Source organism: Anomaloglossus baeobatrachus, chromosome 6, assembly GCF_048569485.1.
Source record: "Anomaloglossus baeobatrachus isolate aAnoBae1 chromosome 6, aAnoBae1.hap1, whole genome shotgun sequence".
NCBI classification, from domain to species: Eukaryota; Metazoa; Chordata; class Amphibia; order Anura; family Aromobatidae; genus Anomaloglossus; species Anomaloglossus baeobatrachus.
The window spans coordinates 452,759,912-452,778,938 of record NC_134358.1 but is presented as its reverse complement, the minus strand read 5'-3'; the positions used below and the strand labels follow the sequence as shown (position 1 = coordinate 452,778,938).

Below are 19,027 nucleotides of genomic sequence, written 5' to 3'. Positions count from 1 at the left end.
CAAGAGCTTACAACTAATCCACCTAAACACAGGCATATCCCATAAACCCCCTGAATACCATTAATTGCTGAAGTCTCACAGAGAAGGCAGATGGTAAAAGTGGCAAGGCAAACCATGCAACTCAGCAACACTGTTTTGGAAATCTTATAGAGCAACAGTCAATGCAAATGTGTAGCGCTGTCCCTTTAATATTTTAAATGCAACTGTAGACTGACACAGCAGAGCCGGCAAGTCTTACTGTGTGTGTCTATAGTCACCTTAACCAGAACAGATAACCTGTTTTCCCGAAAATAAGACACTCCATTTTTTTTTTTTTTGCCCTGGAAAAAAAGCACTAGGTCTTACTTTCAGGGGGTATCTTATTCTCGAGGAGACATGGTTGGGGGCAAGTTAACCCCCCCCCACAAAAATCAGACCCCCCCCCTCTTCCCAGGATCGTCATACTTACCAGCCCCAGGCGTCTGTATGGTTCCCAGATCTCTCTGTGATCTCCCAGCAGGTATGCTGCACGTCTCCTCTGCGTCTGGCTGACACTCTCATAGATCACATCACACACACACATGCACACACACCAGATTCTACATCATTCCTCCCTGTGATCTCCCAGCAGCTGTGCTCCCCTGCATCTGACTGACACTTGCATACATCAGATCTCTCTCACACACACACACACACACACACACACACACACACACACACACACACACACACACACACACCAGATTCCACATCATTGCTCCCTGTGATCTCCCAGCAGCTGTGCTCCCCTGCGTCTGGCCGACACTCACACATCAGAACACAGTCACACATCAGACAGCATACACACACACACACACACACACATCCGATCTCATACACTCACACACACTCACGATATTGCACATTGCAGTGGATTAAGGTTACTAATATACTCTCACCCTCTCAGAGCCACATCATGGAATAATGACTGTAGAACTTAGTAAAAAATTGGAGAAATTAAATAATCAGTTGTAGAGATATTAGCTTGTAAAGTTTGTTATATTTTTTTGTTTTAGGCCCTGTGCACACTTACCGGTTTTTCCCGCGGATTTCCTGCGGTTTTGCTGCATGTTTCGCTGCAGAAAATGTTCATAACATCTCTGCAGTGATTCACCAGCAAAACCTATGGGAAAAAAAATGCTGTGCGCACTATGCGGAATTTGACAGCTGCATGTTTTGCTGCGGGATTCCCGCAGCAAAAACAATTGCATGTCACTTCTTTTCCGCACATCGCTGTGGGATTTCACTCCATTGACTGCAATGTAATCGTGAAATCCTGCAGGGAATAACGCAGGCAGCAAATTCTGTGCGGTTCATTGCGTTTTCCTGCGTTATTCCCTCCGGTATTTCGCGGTTTACCTGCGGTAATGTACATCGCTGCCTGCGGTTTGCAGGGAAGTGATGTCATTATGCCAGGAAGAGGAAGCGGAGCAGAGAGTAAACACACACACATCACACACACAGACATAGAATACACACATCGCACTCACACACAGACATATAGAATACACATAGAAAGCAAACGGACATATAGAAAAAAAAACACGTGGGCTCCGCCGTATTTTTACCGTCCAGCCGAGGTAAGCACACAGCGGCGGCCCGGTATTCTCAGGCTGGGGAGGGCGAGGAGCAGGGTTAATGTCCCCCGCATCCGAGAATATCAGCCGCAGCTGCCCCAGGACTGTCGCATGCATTATGTGACAGTCCCAGAGTGTCCCCGGCTCTTCTTGTTGCCATGATGCAGTGGCAATCAAGGTAATGTAAGGAGTTAATGGCGGCGGATCTCCGCCACTAAGTCCAGGCTTGATCATGGCAGCGTCTATGAGACAGCTGACATGATCAACCCGTAAGTAAAGTGAAAAAACACACACCGAAAAATCCTTTATTTTAAATAAAACACAAAAAAGCTCCTGGTTCACCATTTTATTAACTCCCCCGAAACACACAGCTCTGGCGTAATCCACGTCCTCTGATGCTTGCATCCAGCCGCGACTGACACACAGCGCTGAATGCAGCCTCGCAGCGAGACAGCAGAGGTAACCACAGGGCATTTCTCACGGCCGGTAATGTGAACTCACATTACCGCTCGGGAGAAATGCAGTGTGTGCTCACAGGGACTCTCTATCTATCTATCTATTCTTCTATCTGTCTATTTCTCTATCTATCTATCTCAGAATGAAATTACTTTTTTTTTTTTTCAATGTGCTTTATTGCATTGAATGCAATAAAGCACATGTACCAACCCGCACACGGCAAAACCGCGGCAATACCGCGAACAATGCCGCGGTAAAACCGCAGCAAACCGCATGCGGTTTGCCGCGTTTTTTTTTTACCGCGGGTGCGGTAATCTTTCAATGCCTGCGGAATTTTCTTGAGAAAATTCCATTTTCCAGTGCGCACAGGGCCTTATGAGGACATTTTCAGAGATTTGTCCTGAGAGTGTATACTTTTTCTGCTGCATGAGGCTGACCCAATCATAAGTAGGCAGCAACATACTGGAGGGGAAAGAAGACACTCCTACAAAATATGAAAACAGATTTCTCAGTATCAGACATGCAATGACCCAAAGCCCTGATCTCACTGTTTTATGTGTTTTTGAAACGTGCCAGAACAGAGATATAGTATATCACAAAAGTGAGTACACCCTTCATTTTTTTATTATATTTTATTATATCTTTTCATGGGACAACACTGAAGATATGAGACTTGTGATACCATGGAAAGTAGTCAATGTACAGCCTGTATAACGGTACACATTTGTTGTACCCTCTAATACATGACCATTAATGTCAAAACCTCTGGCAACAATAGTGGGTATACCCCTAAGTGAAAATGCCCAAATTGTTCCCAATTAAACATTTTCCCTCCATGGTGTCATGTGACTCATTTGTGTTCAAAGTCCAAGTGTGAATGGAGAGCAGGTGTGTTTAAATTAGGTTTTATTGCTCACACACCTCTCATACTGGTCAATGGAAGTTCAACATGGCATCTTATTCTTCTTTGAGGATTCAAAAAAAATTGTTGCTCTACATAAAGATGGCCTAGGCTATAACAAGATTGCCAACACTCTGATACTTAGCTGCAGCACGGTGGCCAAGCCCATACAGTGATTTAATAAGGCAGGTTCCACTCAGAGCAGGCCTCGCCATGGTCAACCAAGGAAGTTGAATGCACTTGCTCAGCATCAGATCCAAAGGTTGTCTTTTCAAAATAGATGTTTGAATGCTGCCAGCATTGCTGCAGAAGTTACAGGGGTGGGGGTCCACCTGTCATTGCTCAGACCCTATGCCGCACACTATATCCAATTGGCTGTCATCCCAGAAGGAAGCCTCCTCTAAAGATGATGTACAAGAAAGCCCGCAAACAGTTTGCTGAAAACAAAAAGACAAAGAACATGGAACTATGGTCTGATGAGACCAAGATAAACTTACTTGGTTCAGACGGTATCAAGCGTGTGTGGCAGCAACCAGGTGAGGAGTACAAAAATAAAAATTTGATATGTGTGTGTGCATGTATATATATATATATATATATATATATGTCATGTAAAACTCTTAAAGGGTCCTTACCCCCCTCCCCAACATCAGCCACAGATTGTCATGATGATTATCTGATCGGCCTGAAAGTTTAGGAATTTACGACTCGGGGATGGTAGAGCTACAGCCAAAAGATGTATCGAAAAGACAATCCTTTGTTCTGTTGGAGGGAAAACTCCTAATACTGTTTTTTACATGGCCCGTTAATGCTAGAAAAATGAAAAACATACTGCCAGAATCCCTGTGAAGCGCTGAACTCAGCGCACCGTTTAGCTTGACAGGGAGATCGCTGGTATCACGACAAATTAGTATTGGCCAGTAAAATTATGCTAGATGCTTTGTGTTTGGTATCTATGTAAATGTAAAATCGAGATATAAAATATGACGCTAATATCTTTCACCTGTGTGGCCCAGGGGCAGAGATATGTGAAAAGCTAGAATTAAAGAACTATGTGACACTCTTGGCACAGTCCACAAGAGACCATAAAATGAGGTCACAGAGAGGGGGGTTACCTGAGGGCATAAGAGTGATTACCTCCTTGCTGGGGGGAGTCAGTAGTGGAGGGCATCAGTAAGTGGTGATGCTGGCCGTCTTTCTACCATCTTCTTCTTTTGGAGCCCCTCCCTCCCTAAATTCGGATGTCACATCTTTGGCACGAGTTTAGTAAGTTTCACGGTTATACCTTTTATTTTTATGTAACTGTCTATACTGTATTTGTATTGTTCCCTTTTGTAAATTCTTGTATATTTTTTAAACACTGCCTATTTTCGGATTAAATATATAAAATTGAATAGTTCGTTTCTTTCTGTTCTATATACAAACCCAAACATGTCCGAAAAGCCTTCTGCTATCTGAAACTGGTCCCCAGCTACCTGTAGAAAGTCTGGGTGGTGGCAGCGTAATTATTATTGCATAGAATTATTGGAGTGCTATCATTTAGGGTACCGAGGTGTATATATATATATTCCATTAGCGGGAATCGGTGCTATATACATTTACCCTTGCTGTGAGACCTCCAATATTTGGCATTATTAGCTCAGCAGCCTCATTTTATGCATTGTCCTGCAGTACCAAAAGTGGCCTGCCGACAAGGGGGGCGCTAGAGAGTAGTCATGTTTGTGACAAACTAGTGAACAGCTGCGGGATATCTGAGTGACTCCCCCGGCTGTTTGTGGCTATATATATATATATAATATATATATATATATATATATATATATATATATATATATATTATACAGTACAGACCAAAAGTTTTGACACACCTTCACATTCAATGAGTTTTCTTTATTTTCATGACTGAAAATTGTAGATTCACATTGAAGGCATCAAACTATGAATTAAAACATGTGGAATGAAATGAAATACTTTACAAAAAAGTGTGAAACAACTGAAAATATGTCTTATATTCTAGGTTCGTCAACGTAGCCAACTTTTGCTTTGATTACTGCTTTGCACACTCTTGGCATTCTCTTGATGAACTTCAATAGGTAGTCACCGGAAATGGTCTTCCAACAGTCTTGAAGGAGTTCCCAGAGATGCTGAGCACTTGTTGGCCCATTTGCCTTCACTCTGCGGTCCAGCTCACTCCAACCATCTTGATTGGGTTCAGGTCTGGTGACTGTGGAGGCCAGGTCATCTGGCGTAGCACCCCATCACTCTCCTTCTTAGTCAAATAGCCCTTACACAGCCTGGGGGTGTGTTTGGGGTTATTGTCCTGTTGAAAAATAAATGATGGTCCAACTAAACACAAACAGGATGGAATAGCACGACGCTGCAAGATGCTGTGGTAGCCATGCTGGTTTAGTATGCCTTCAATTTTGAATAAATCCCCAACAGTGTCAACAGCAAAGCACCCCCACACCATCACACCTCCTCCTCCATGCTTCACGGTGGGAACCAGGCATGTAGAGTCCATCCGTTCACCTTTTCTACAAAGACACGGTGGTTGGATCCAAAGATCTCAAATTTGGACTCATCAGACCAAAGCACAGATTTCCAATGGTCTAATGTCCATTCCTTGTGTTCTTTAGCCCAAACAAGTCTCTTCTGCTTGTTGCCTGTCCTTAGCAGTGGTTTCTTAGTACGTATATATGTATAGGGGGCCAAGTTTACTTACATCTTTTGTATTGTCAGTCATGCCTGACATATACTTAATACATCTATTTATGGGAATTTTTTTTCAACTGCGGCGCGTGCTTTAGCACTCCTCTCAATTTGTAAAGAAAACATTAGATCATGTTCTGTCACTCTGTGGCAGACTGTCTGGTTATTTAAAGGGAACCTGTCATCAGAAATTTGGCTTTCAACCTAAAGGTTTCCCCCTCTGCAGCTCCTGGGCTGCATTCTAGTAAGGTTTCTATACTTTTTGTGCCCCCTTTTTAAACCAAAATAAATACTTTATAAAACTGTACCTTTTGGGTTGAAAATCTTGTAAATCGTCCATGGGGGCGGGCCGTGTGGCGTCCGTTGCTGTATCTTACGCCGTCCCCCATGCTCCAAATCATCCCTCATAACGCCGGCCATTGCGCCCGAGGTCCCGTGCACGCCGGGACACCTGGTGACGTGGTCGCACGCACGAGAGTATGGGCGGCACTGTGATTGCATCGCAAGTGCGCGCCCATACTCTCGTGGGCGCGCTCTCCCCTCTGTACGTCGCTCAGATCCTCTCCGCTCCTCCCATCTATTTCCTGCTGCAGGGTACGATGGGAAGGAGGTGACGTCGGGCCGGCACAGAACGCTGGAGGCAGTGGGGAAAGGGCGGGCACAAGAGTATGGGCGGGCACTTGCGATGCAATCACAGCGCCGCCCATACTCTCATGCCTGCGACCACGTCACTAGGTGTCCCGGCGTGCACGGGACCTCGGGCGCAGTGGGCGGCGTTATGAGGGATGATTTGGAACATGGGGGACGGCGTAAGGGACAGCAACGGACGCCACACGGCCCGCCCCCATGGACGATTTACAAGATTTTCAAACCGAAAGGTACAAGTTTATAAAGTATTTATTTATTTTGGTTTAAAAGGGGGCACAAAAAGTATAGAAACCTTGCTAGAATGCAGCCCAGGTGCTGCAGAGGGGGAAACTTTTAGGTTGAAAGCCAAATTTCTGATGACAGGTTCCCTTTAATACACTTTGCATCTTATCCCTACAGTTATTCAGTGGCTTTTTTTCTTATAATAATCTTCTTCTACTGTTTTATGCAGGGTGGATTTGATTTAAATCTAACTGATTTAAATCACGATTTAAATCACAATTTAAATCACTAGTCAGTAAGGCTTGATTTAAATCAGTGATTTAAATCAAAGTTTCTACCTAAACTAGTTCTTGCTACTTTAACATGCAAGTAGATGAAGATTTTTAGAATCACTTTTTATATTACTTTTTTCTCCCCAGTTTAATGGGTTAATCATTCATATTTGGACACCACTGTTCTGTTGTACTTAGGAAGGAGAAAAATAATCCTGGCCTTAATAACAATTTAAATAGATTTATTCAACTGAAACAATAACAACATTACAGCATAAGTTATTTGCTTAAACAAACATCCATGTTTGTTAACTAATTTGGCTAAACAAAATATATATATATTTTAAGAAACTTAGACTGTCAGCCCAGCCGACACATGAAAAACTTAAATACTACTGTCCCTGCTGTCCGCTGTAGCTCACTTGTCGTCATCTTCATCATCATCTTCTTCTTTGTTCCTATTCATAATCTGGAAAAGAAAAACAAGCTTTCCTGCTTTATTGGGTCCCAACCGATTTCTCAATTTAGAATGAATGAGTCTAAAGGAAGAGAATATTCTTTCAACGCCTGCAGAAGAAGCTACTGCTGTTAAAAGTGAAATCATTACTTGAACAGTCTCTAAATCCAAGCGCTTAAGTGACTTCCACCAGTTTACTGGTGTGACCTTCCTTAAAATATCTTCAGCAAACATATATTTCTTGAATGGTTCCCCCTTAGCTCTGAAGTTTATTATAGTTGGCATTAAAGATGGATGATTGCTGGATACCCATGTCATAGCTAACTCCTCTTCCTCAGCACTTAGGTTTTGACCCTGATATTGGATATTGACAATATTTGCCAAAAAATGAGCTGGAGTCAGTGCTTGTCCCATTCGTTTGTTTACTGCTTGTAATTTAATTCTGTCCATGTGCAGTTCTGTTTTTAAGTGTTCACTCAGTTCCTTCCAAATTTCAACAGCATCCGCAATAAAACAGCTATTTTTCTGTATTTTGTTTAAAGCTTGAGAGATGGGTTTCAGGAAGCTCAGCATATGTTCAACATTTCTCTTAAGCCCAATGTTGAGGACTTTGGCCGTGACAGTGCCATCTATTTTATCTCGATTTTCTTCACAAAGTGTCATCAGAATAGGCCAGTTTTTGATATACTGCTCAAAACAGTCCACCACAGAGTTCCATCTAACATCTTGTGGGAGCGTTAGCTTGGTTTCACCCATCCTTTTCAGAGCTGCTGCAGCAAAATGATTATTACGGAAGTATTTAGCAATTTCAACAACATTAGCCTTTATTTCTGGAACACTTAAGTCTTTGGCTAAGAGGTGCAGCAAATGAGCACTGCAACCATATGTTATTAGCAGCTTTGTATTCCCTCCCTGCTCTTTTAAATCTCTTCTCATCTTGGATACGTTTGCATTATTGTCAGTGACCAAACTGCGTACTAGACATTTGAATTTTTGTTCACATGTCGTTATAGCTTTTACTGCCACTTCTTGTAAGTATTCTGCTGTGTGTGCATTTCCTGACGTATCAGTTGTTTGTGCAAGGAAGACTTTAGCTTCTTCTGTTGTTATACAAGCACATACAATAGGATCATTGTGGACTATTACTCCACCCATCAATACTTAGGTTAACAATTTTACCCTCCAGAGCTGTTGCACATTGCTCCATTTCTCTGTCATACACTTGATCCAGCAGTTTCCCTGCAACATCAGCTCTGCTGGGTGGACTGTATCCTGGTCTCAGTGACTGAACCATATTAATGAAATGCGGGTTCTCAGTCAGACGGAAAGAAGAGTTCGTTGCATAAATAAACTGGGCAATTTTTTCATCAATCAACTCTTTTTCTAATCTGCTAGTTCTTATCACAAACCTATCTATGGTGGTTCCAGGAGGTAAAGGTTTTTTCTTCATTTTGGGTGATGGTGATATGTGGCTGTGGGTGTCTGATGATGATGCTGCTGCTAATGAAGCACTATCCTGGATGGATAACTCTGAAACTGTAGAACAGGATGATGGTGATCTTGGAGGTGGATAGTTTCCAGAATCCATGAATTCCCCTAAACAAAAAAAGTCAATGCTGTTATTTTATTGTTTATTATACAATTTCTGCTTATTGTACACAACACATCACTGCCCCTGCCCCAAAAGGAATATTTGTTTTTCTTCATAACTGTACCAAATGACAGTAACATGCAGTAATAATAAGAAATATAATTTTTCTCACACATGACAGTTCAGTCTTTAGAAATAGGATTCAATAAAAATGTTTACCAACCTGAAGATCCTGCCTGTTCAGAAGTGTTTCTTTGGTCATCTTCATCACCGCACTTCTCATGATGTTGCCTCATTCGCGCCACCAGGCCTTGCATCTCTTTGTTGCATCGTTTTCATTTTGCACGCATGCCTGCCTTACCGATAGGCGAAGGAGCTTCATTAAAATATTCCCAAACTGGGTCTCTTTTACGGCCTGCTGCCATTATAAGGAAAGAATGTAATAAACCTCAGATCGTACACACAAACAGATCCAGACTTGTCTGTCTGTGGCTATGCTGCAGTATTGTGCTCAAAGTTTCACTTTCATTTTCTTGTCTGCTTGCCCTTCCTCCTCCTCACACTTAGATTCACATTCTTCTTGTGTTGTGCAGATCTATTCCACTCCAAACAATCAGAAACATATTGTCTAACTTCTTGGACTTGGCACTGAAGGGGTTGATTCTGTATTCATAGGTTTGTAGAACAATAGGATTAAGGTATTTTTTTCAACTCTGTTCATGTTGTAATATTTTTGCCGTGAAGAAGAGGCTGGGACCTCTGCGGAGTCAAATTCAGTTTTGAGAACTGCGCAAGTAAAGCGAGCGTCTGTGATAATATAGGAGAGAAACTGCCCACTAATCCTACAGAAACCTCTGGAAGAGCATGGCATTGTGAATGTTACACATATACAGCCTTTATCCTACTGAGTTAAACTGAGCTTTATCTCATGATGGAAGAACCTTTGGATGGTAAAATATTTTCCTCAAAAAGCAGTTTATTGAAAAAAATCCGATTTAAATAAAAAAAATCCGATTTTTTTTTTTTTTTTTTTTTTTTTTTTTTTTTTAAAAACATTGATTTTTATCCACCCTGGTTTTATGTAATTATATGGTATTTTTTTCTGCGCATCCTTTACTTGATTGGTGCATTAGTTATTGTATTAATCATTTATCATATTCTACTTTTACGATCCACCAGTACACTATCTGACTCCATGGAGATGCAAAACAGCGGCCTCTTGTGGCCGGTCGGTAACAATGCATACAATGAACAGTAAATAAGCATTTTGCAGCATTTCACAGTAGATAAAGGTCATTAATACACTCACACCCTATAACATGACTTTGGCACTGAAGCATTGCTCTGATCAGGAGAAGCGATTGGACAGTGTAGCTATACAGTCCGCTGGAGGGTGGGGGGGCTAGTAAAATAACTTTAAAAAATGTAAAAAAGTTTTAAAAAATAAAAGTTCACATCGCCCCCTTTTTCCCATTGAAAGTAAAACAATATTAATTTAAAAAAAACACACGTTTGCCATTGCCGAAATCAGAAATGTCTGACATATCAAAATTTAAAATCAGTTAATCTGATCAGTACACGGCATAGCCACTCGAAAAATAAAAACACCAGAATTACCTTTTTGGTCGCCTCAACATTGTATTAAAATGCAATAACAGACGATCAAAACATCGCATCTTCCCAAAAATGCTAGAATTAAAAATGCTCAGGACTGAAAAAATAAGCCATCACTGAGCCCCAGATACCAAAAAATGAGAACGTTACGGGTCTTGGAAAATAGCCAAAAAAGCGCCATTTATTTATTTATTTATTTTTTCTTTTTAACATTCTTAATTTTTTTTCCACCACTCATATAAAAGTAAAATTTATACATGTTTGGTATCAACGAATTTGTACTGACCTGTGAAATCATACTGACAGGTTGCCCCCAGCATGTTTTCGGTTTTTGTTTTTTCCTCGCCTTCTTCCAAGAGCCATAACTTTTTTTTTTTTTTCATTAAAATAGCTATGTGAGGGCTTGTTTTTTGTGGGAGAAGTTGCACTTTTGAATAAAAAGGGAAAAACATCCAAGTGCAGTGAAATTGCAAAAAATATGCAAGGGCACAATTGTTTTGGGAGTCTTTTATTCGCCATGTTCACTATATGGTAATAAAGTGTCAGTATGATGCCTCAGGTCAGTATGAGTTTGTAGATACCAAACATGTATACTTTTATCGAAGGGGTTTTATAAAACAAAAAAAATCAGAAGTTTGTCCAAAAAAAGAATTGCACTTCTGTTGCCATTTTCCGAAACCTGTAGCATTCTCATTTTTCATTATCTGGTGCTCAGTGATGGCTTATTTTTTTGCATGTTGAGCTGGTGTTTTTAATTCTACCATTTTTGTGTAGATGCTACGTGTTGATAGTCTGTTAATGCCTTTTAAGAGTGTTCCGTTGACCATAAAATTAAATATGTATTTTAATTTTTTTTTTTCTCGCTATGCCGTGTACCGATCAGATTAATTGGTTTTATATTTTGATAGATCTGGCATTTCTGAACATGTGTTATTTTCAATGGAGCGAAAGAGGAGTGATTTGAACTTTTAGGTTTTTTAAAAAATTTTCAAACTTTTTTTTATTATTATTATTATTTTACTAGTCCCCCCCAGGGGACTTTATCATTGGACAATCTGACTGCCTGTGTGCTGATCAGAGCAGTATCTCTCTGATCAGCAGAAATACAATGTTCCTGTGAGAGTTGGCGCTCAGAAGAAATACATCATGCTAACGTCAGGGGTCTTTAGTTGACCACGTGCTACCATGGCAACAGATTTTGACAGTGTAATCTGAGTGGTAAGCAGGTGTTGGTGGATCTCTGATCCACCTGCGCCTGTCAGCCGCACATGACTGCTGATTGGATCCTCAGACATGTGCGCAGATTACCGTGGGATCGACGCCAGAGCCCACGGTTTCCGAGTGGACACCGCCTACTACATATATATATAGGACCAAGGACATGAAGGGGTTAACCCTCTCAGTTCTATACATACTGGAGCTTGTTTTCAGGTTTACATCACAGGTTAACCACCTCTGTGATATCTCCCCTGGATGACCTGTCCGGCAACCATTTTACAAGGTATAGTTTTGCCTCTATACAAGGGACTTGTCTTGCCGCACTTAGGGTATTTTCATATCGCTTCCATAAGATGCCAGCATACTGGCTGAGTATTGTCTATTGGAATATGCTTCAGGAAAATATTGGAGATTTTTTTTTTTCCCCTGAAATGTCACCTGTACTTTTTGTTTTTTTATCTTTGCAGACTTTTTGTCCTTGGTGTGCAATTCTTTTTTTTTTTTTTTGGTAATTTTTATGTTAACTTTATGTGAAGTAGTGAGGGTCTTCCGAAGTTTCAGCCACTAGTTTCAGCCACTTCATGATTTTCAATGCCTGATGCAGATAAAAAAAAAAGCAGAAAATGACGGAACATTTGCATAGCAAGACATTTTAACATTACTCTGTGTATGTTCTTTTTTTACTTTTATTCACAGCTTTTTCTGATTGTTTCCGCCGAAAAAGATTGTCATCTGTACATACCCTTAGAGTACCGCGTATAAGAAGGACATAATATACATGTTATGGCTACCACATTTTGTGATGGCATGTTGATTAAGGGAACTTGACACATGCGGATTCCAGAAGGAATTTTTTCCCTAACATGGGGCAATTAGTGTTTTTCTTATGAAGTTTTTGCCTTCCTATGGGTCAACATGTAAGTTTAATGGTTGAACACTATAGATTTGTGTCTACCTAAAGCTACAGGACACTGATGATGGCGTTAGGGGTCTTAAAAGCTGGTGCCTTCTGTTTTGCTGTTCTCGGCAGTGGACATATGTTGCTTATGCCTATTTAGAAACATACTAGCTTCATCGTCCCTTTCCCACTGCTTTTCCCTTCCCTCGTGCAGGATCAGATGCACCATGTTAGTTTTCGTTTGCTTTTAATCTTGAACATTTGAACTGATCATTATTTGCATTTCATAAAAGCCAGTCTCATTTACAAGTGCAAGCTGTCCAGCGCACCATGGTCCTAATACAATCCATATTCAATGGCTTAGTCTTGCATATCAACCGTTGCATGCGGATTTCTGTTGTTTCCATGGAAACACGGCTTTCATTCACCTTTTTTAAGTATTTTTTTTCCATTTTAATTGGCTCTGTTCTTTTTCATGGTTCATGGAGCTCTTCCTGGTAACCGCTGCAGAATACAAAATTCAGTTTTCAAAAAGCAGCAGTTTTCTGCAAAAGATTATAATCATGACCAAGGAATAAATCTTATCCTCTAAGTGTTGTCTCTGAAGCTTTCCTCCAATCTCATTTTGAAAACAGAGCAACTTTAGAAACTCATTCGTTGTGTTGTTTTCAGTAACTATAATTTCAAGGAAATCATATTCTTGTGACACATACATGCGTGTCTGAAGGTGCGGATGATATTTACTACACTGAACAAAAATATAAATGCTACACTTTTGTTTTTGCTCCCATTTTTCATGAGCTGAACTCGAAGATCTAAGACTTTTTCTATGGATACGATAGGCCTTTTTCTCTCAAATTTGTTCACAAATTTGTCTAAATCTGTGTTAGTGACCTCTTCTCCTTTGCTTAGCGTATCCATCAACCTCACAGATGTGGCATATCAAGATGCTGATGAGACAGCATGATTATTGTACAGGTGTGCATTAAGGGGGCTTTACACGCTACGATATCGTAGTAGTAATGTTTTATCGTCGGGGTCACATTGTTAGTGACGCACATCCGGCGTCATTAACGATATCGCAGCGTGTGACCCTTACCAGCGTCCTTAAGCGACCTCAAAAATGGTGAAAATCGTTCACCATGGAGAGGTCGTCCCACACTCAAAAATCGGTAAGGGTTGTTTATCTATGTTGTTCATCGCTCATGCTGCAGCACACATCATTATCTGGTGTGTCGATCATTTGAGCTGCTTATCAGATGACAGGACATGGTCGGACCAGATCTCAAGTGCTGCTTTATTCCGAGCAGTGATAAGATCAGGGGAGAAAATCTTAGTTGCAAGTAAACAGCACGCCGTGTAATAAGTGATGCATACCTAAATTCAGTATTTTAACACTCACCTCATGCTATCCTCAGAATATGTGGCAAAAATCTGCTGGCAGATTCCGTTTTAAATTTTTCCTGTAGTTTTCTGTGCCTGCTTTGCTGCCATGTTTCGTTGGTTTTTTTTTTAACTTGTATATAGAGTTAGTAAGCAGGTTGAAAGTCATCCGGCAGAGGAGCCATCGAGTCACTTCTTTTAAAGGGGATGTGTACTATCTAAAAGGTATGAGGTTAATGTGCAGGTCAATGGTGTACTCAAACTGCCTAGCTGCCAACTGAAAGACAGCTTACTGGGAGGAATTGAAGTTTATTCATCCTGGCAGCCTATGGGCTTTCAGTCATGAAGGCGTGGCCAGAGGAGTTTTAGTTACCGCTCAGCACATAATGAGTGGCGGCTATAACTGCTTCCGACACTGACAGCCGGGTCTGTACTGATATAATGCAGTGCCAGCTGTCAATCAGTGCCAGACCGTGGAGTTAGAAGTTGGATTTTTGGTCACTGTTCGCTCGGGACTGATATTGCATATGTGACGCCCTGGCCTATCAGGTCGTCACAGGGTATTGTGCAATCTGCCCTTCTGTGCAATATCCACCACCTCCTTGGTTACGGGTCCCTAACCAAATGGTGTTGCCAAAGACCAGCTAATTGAAATCCTAGGAACACTCTGCACCACACCCACCAGACACACCAGTGGACTGCCTGAGTGGAATAGGGTCGCCCACTTGGGAGATTGGTTAAGGGGAAGTCAGGAGTGTCCGGAGGGGTTCAGTTGAAGTTGGAGGTGAAAGTGAGAGGAGGTCAGGAGCTGGGCTCCTTGAAGTACTAGGTAGCAGATGTTGGTCTGGGCCTGGTAGGAGCTGGACCCCCGGTCGCTTGGGATCGTGACAAGGGGCACGGCATTGTCGTGGAGGACAGCCGGCGGTCTTGTACCATCACCGGGCTGGGACAAGTTCATGACAGGATGCGTGGACCCTAGGTCTAGGAGTAGCTTCAGGCAACCTGACAATTTACCCGACGAGAACGGAGCCTTCAAGATCCGCTCTCCACCTGCTCCAAAATCGGGTTACTAGCGCAATGAGGGAAATAGGGCTTTCCACACATATGGTCCAGAAAATCCCAAGCGTGAACCCTGAGAGCAAGCTCCCCCAGTTAGCTATACTGGGGAGCGGGACCCGACTAGTTTCAGGCTACAGGGACCAACCAGAGAGAAACAGGGTGCTATGGGAAAGGTCACAGATCAACAGGCAACACCAGTGGCAACGGGACCCAGGCGTGCTCCCCCTCAGCGGCAGTGGTGTCCAGAACTTTGGTTTACTACAGTTGTCTATGTCAGCGTTATTGGACTGAGTGAGTATGCAAGTGACCCATTGCTCCCCAACGGCATCTCCCTGTCATCATCATCCCCGAGCACCAGGGCATTCCCCCTAGCCGTGGAGGGGTTAAACACCTGGTTGCCCATTCCATCGCCCCTGGGTACTCCCAGCCGCAGTGGTGGTACTCCACCTTACCACACACCACGGGTGGCGTCACGAACTATTCCATACAATACCCCCTGTAAATACCCCCTTTTTCTATTCGAGTGGCAGCGAGACCCCCGGGTCCGGACGCCCCTCGAGCCACTCCGGATCCGAGCAGCCCGGCTGCTGACACGGGGGCGGTGCACATATACAACAACTATTTTTGCCGCATTCATTGGTAAATATTTACCAGTTATAATATTCATTTAATCAGTAATTATTTACACAAACTGCTCTTCAGATGAATATCGAACGATGTTTAATTGATCGTTCAGCGCACAGAGGCTGCTATTGTGTTCATCGGCACAGCATAGGGCATTATCCTATTTACACAGAATGAAGTGCTGCCGAGAACAATGATCTCTTGAATAGCACAAAATTTTATTTCATTTGACCAATTATCATTTTGCTCATATGCCAGGTGATCAGGATTATCATAAATCGAGTGTTCATAAGAATGTGCTCTCATTATAGTCTTGTAGTGTAAATGGATCTTTTAGATTATTGTGCAAGTCAAGAACGACAGAAGGTTTTGGCTGCTGCAGACTGCCTCGCAGGAAGGGACAAATGAACTTTAGGCACTGCCAATTCCTATAATCTGACGTTCATATGTTCTTAGAGGAAGACAAAATAATAGCTATATAACCAAAGCACAAGAAAAATTCTTTTACCTTGTCATAAAAATACTAATCTGTTTGTTACAGTGTGAGACAAAGTCTCTGAATAATAATTAATGTTATTACTGTTTCTTTTTATCAGGTGCATGAGGGCAGCCATTATGGATTCCAAGCTACAGGTAGAAGACGTGACTTACATCAATGCTCATGCCACCTCCACCCCCCTCGGTGATGCTGCTGAAAATCGAGCTATCAAAAGATTGTTTGGACAACATGTACATGCACTCTCGGTATCAGCAACGAAAGGAGCTACAGGTCACCTGCTTGGTGCGGCGGGTGCGATTGAAGCAGCATTCACGGTCCTATCGTGCCGTCATGGAACATTACCGCCTACTCTGAACCTTGACAGAACGGAGCCAGAGTTTGATCTTAATTACGTCCCTCTTAAAGCACAAGAATGGAAACCTGGAAAAAGGCGTGTAGCTTTGAGTAACTCATTTGGCTTTGGAGGAACCAATGCTACACTTTGTTTTGGAAATCTGTAGACAATGCTGTATATTTTTGTATTTGTAGTGAACAAAATTGTATTTATTTATTTTTTTGCAGAAGTTACATAACTATTAATTTATCCTGGAGAAACACTAGTTTGGAATGATTTAAAAAAAATAAATAAATAAATGCTCCAGTGGTTAAATATTGTTGTTACATGCATGTTATAAGGCACCCTGAGAAACTTTGGACTTCATGAAGAGCCTAGGTGCACGATTCCAGCCAGGTATGATTTCTTGAAAAACTTTGACATTTCAGAGAGAATATAGTTTGAAAAGGCGGCCAGGGACTCTATTGAGAGATGAGACTAGTCCAGTACCGCTCCGAGTGATTGACAGGCCTATCTACATGTACACACAATGGAGAGACTTGTCAATCAAATAGAGTGGTAGAGAGGGAGAAGCTAGCGGGGGGCACCACTGGACTAGTCTCATGTCTTGATGGTCTACACAGAAAAACATACCTGGTTGTAATCATTCAGCAAGACTTATTCATGCTGCCTGCAGTTTGGGTAGCATGAATCCAATGACTGGTTCTCTTTAACACTAGAAGTCCCAGAGAGGGGTCATTTAACATTTCTACCTTTTGGAACCCAGAGACGGGTCGAATGACCTGAAGGATTTTAGCTAACATCCTATAATCACCGTCTTTTGTTCTGTAATTAAGGCCATTACTGTCGCACCACAGGAGGTTGTTGTTTTCCATTGAGTTTAGCCATTTAGTTTCTAGTTAGTTCTATTCAGTTTATTGTATTTGGTCATTTGACCGTCTTTCGGGTCTTCAGGGGGGAGCTCGAAATTTCTGGGATTTCTAGTTTTAAGTGTGACAAATGCCCAAAAACTCAGTCAGGCTGCCTGATCTTCATACAGTTATTCCCACTGTTATACATGTCAGCCAGTAACCAGACTTGTATAAACGAACACAGGATATATTTTGTAGATATTGAAAAAATAATTGTGGTGGGGGGTTCCAATAGCGAGTATATAACAACAATATGTTGAGCAGGAACTATTGCTAAAATTGACTACAGTTAAACTTTTTTTAATATGAATTTATTTAAAAGCAGCTTGTTTTGGACTAGAATGATCTGTACATGGCTTTGATTAGAAGAAGATTCAGTATTACTAAAAAGTCCAGTAGGTGGTCCTATATTGTGAATGACAGATATCATTACATGCACATTTACAGAGGAAAATCATCAATCACTGATTAGGACGCCCACATGACTCTTCACAATTGTATTAAGAAGGAAGGATAAGGCATTTAAATGGTTAACTTACAAATTATACTGAGTTATTCTCCCTATGACTATGTATCAGGCAGCTGCTCTTTAACATGCTGCCTGTAGATCAGACTGCTTATATGTGTATATTTAAAAAAAAAAAAATACTGTATTTGTTTTCTTTCAGTTCTGTTTAGTTTTGAAACCTAGATGTAAATATGTTACAGAATAGAAAATAAAATGGCTATTTTATATTGAGAATTATTACTTTCAGAGGGTTTTTTTTTTTGAGAAACTTACTGTAGCCTATGCTAGGTGTATAAAGGCCCCGTCACACTAAGCAACATCGCTAGCAACATCGCTGCTAAAGAACAACTTTTGTGACGTTGCTAGCGATGTTGCTGTGTGTGACATCCAGCAACAACCTGGCCCCTGCTGTGAGGTCGTTGGTTGTTGCTGAATGTCCTGGGCCATTTTTTAGTTGTTGCTGTCCCGCTGTGAAGCACAGATCGCTGTGTGTGACAGCGAGACAGCAACAACTGAATGTGCAGGCAGCAGGAGCCGGCTTCTGCGGAGGCTGGTAACCAATGTAAACAGCGGGTAACCAAGAAGCCCTGTCCTTGGTTACCCGATATTTACCTTTGTTACCAGCCTCCTCCGCTCTCACTGTCAGTGCCGGCTCCTGCTCTGTGCACATGTAGCTGCAGCACACATCAGGTTAATTAACCCGATGTGTGCTGTAACTAGGAGAGCAAGGAGCCAGCGCTAAGCATTGTGCGCTGCTCCCTGCTCTGTGCACATTTAGCTGCAGCACACATCGGGTTAATTAACCCGATGTGTGCTGTAACTAGGAGAGCAGGGAGCCAGCGCTAAGCGGTGTGCGCTGCTCCCTGCTCTCTGCACATTTAGCTGCAGCACACATCGGGTTAATTAACCCGATGTGTGCTGTAACTAGGAGAGCAAGGAGCCAGCTCTAAGCATTGTGCGCTGCTCCCTGCTCTGTGCACATTTAGCTGCAGCACACATCGGGTAATTAACCCGATGTGTGCTGTAACTAGGAGAGCAGGGAGCCAGTGCTCAGTGTGCGCTGCTCCCTGCTCTCTGCACGTGTAGCTCCGTGCGGTGGTAACCAAGGTAAATATCGGGTTGGTTACC

General features: G+C 42.0%; 1 protein-coding gene across 7 annotated transcripts in view; it reads left to right on the top strand.

Moving 5' to 3' along the window:
- Nucleotides 1–18,125, top strand: part of OXSM (3-oxoacyl-ACP synthase, mitochondrial) — an 80,750-nt gene extending 62,625 nt beyond the window's left edge. For all 7 annotated transcript variants that reach the window (XM_075315276.1, XM_075315273.1, XM_075315279.1 and 4 more), the window contains one exon: nucleotides 16,244–18,125. In XM_075315276.1, the coding sequence (XP_075171391.1) occupies nucleotides 16,244–16,646 (403 nt within the window). In that variant the 3' untranslated portion in view covers nucleotides 16,647–18,125. The remainder of the gene's footprint in view (nucleotides 1–16,243) is intronic.
- Nucleotides 18,126–19,027: the final 902 nt, after the last annotated feature.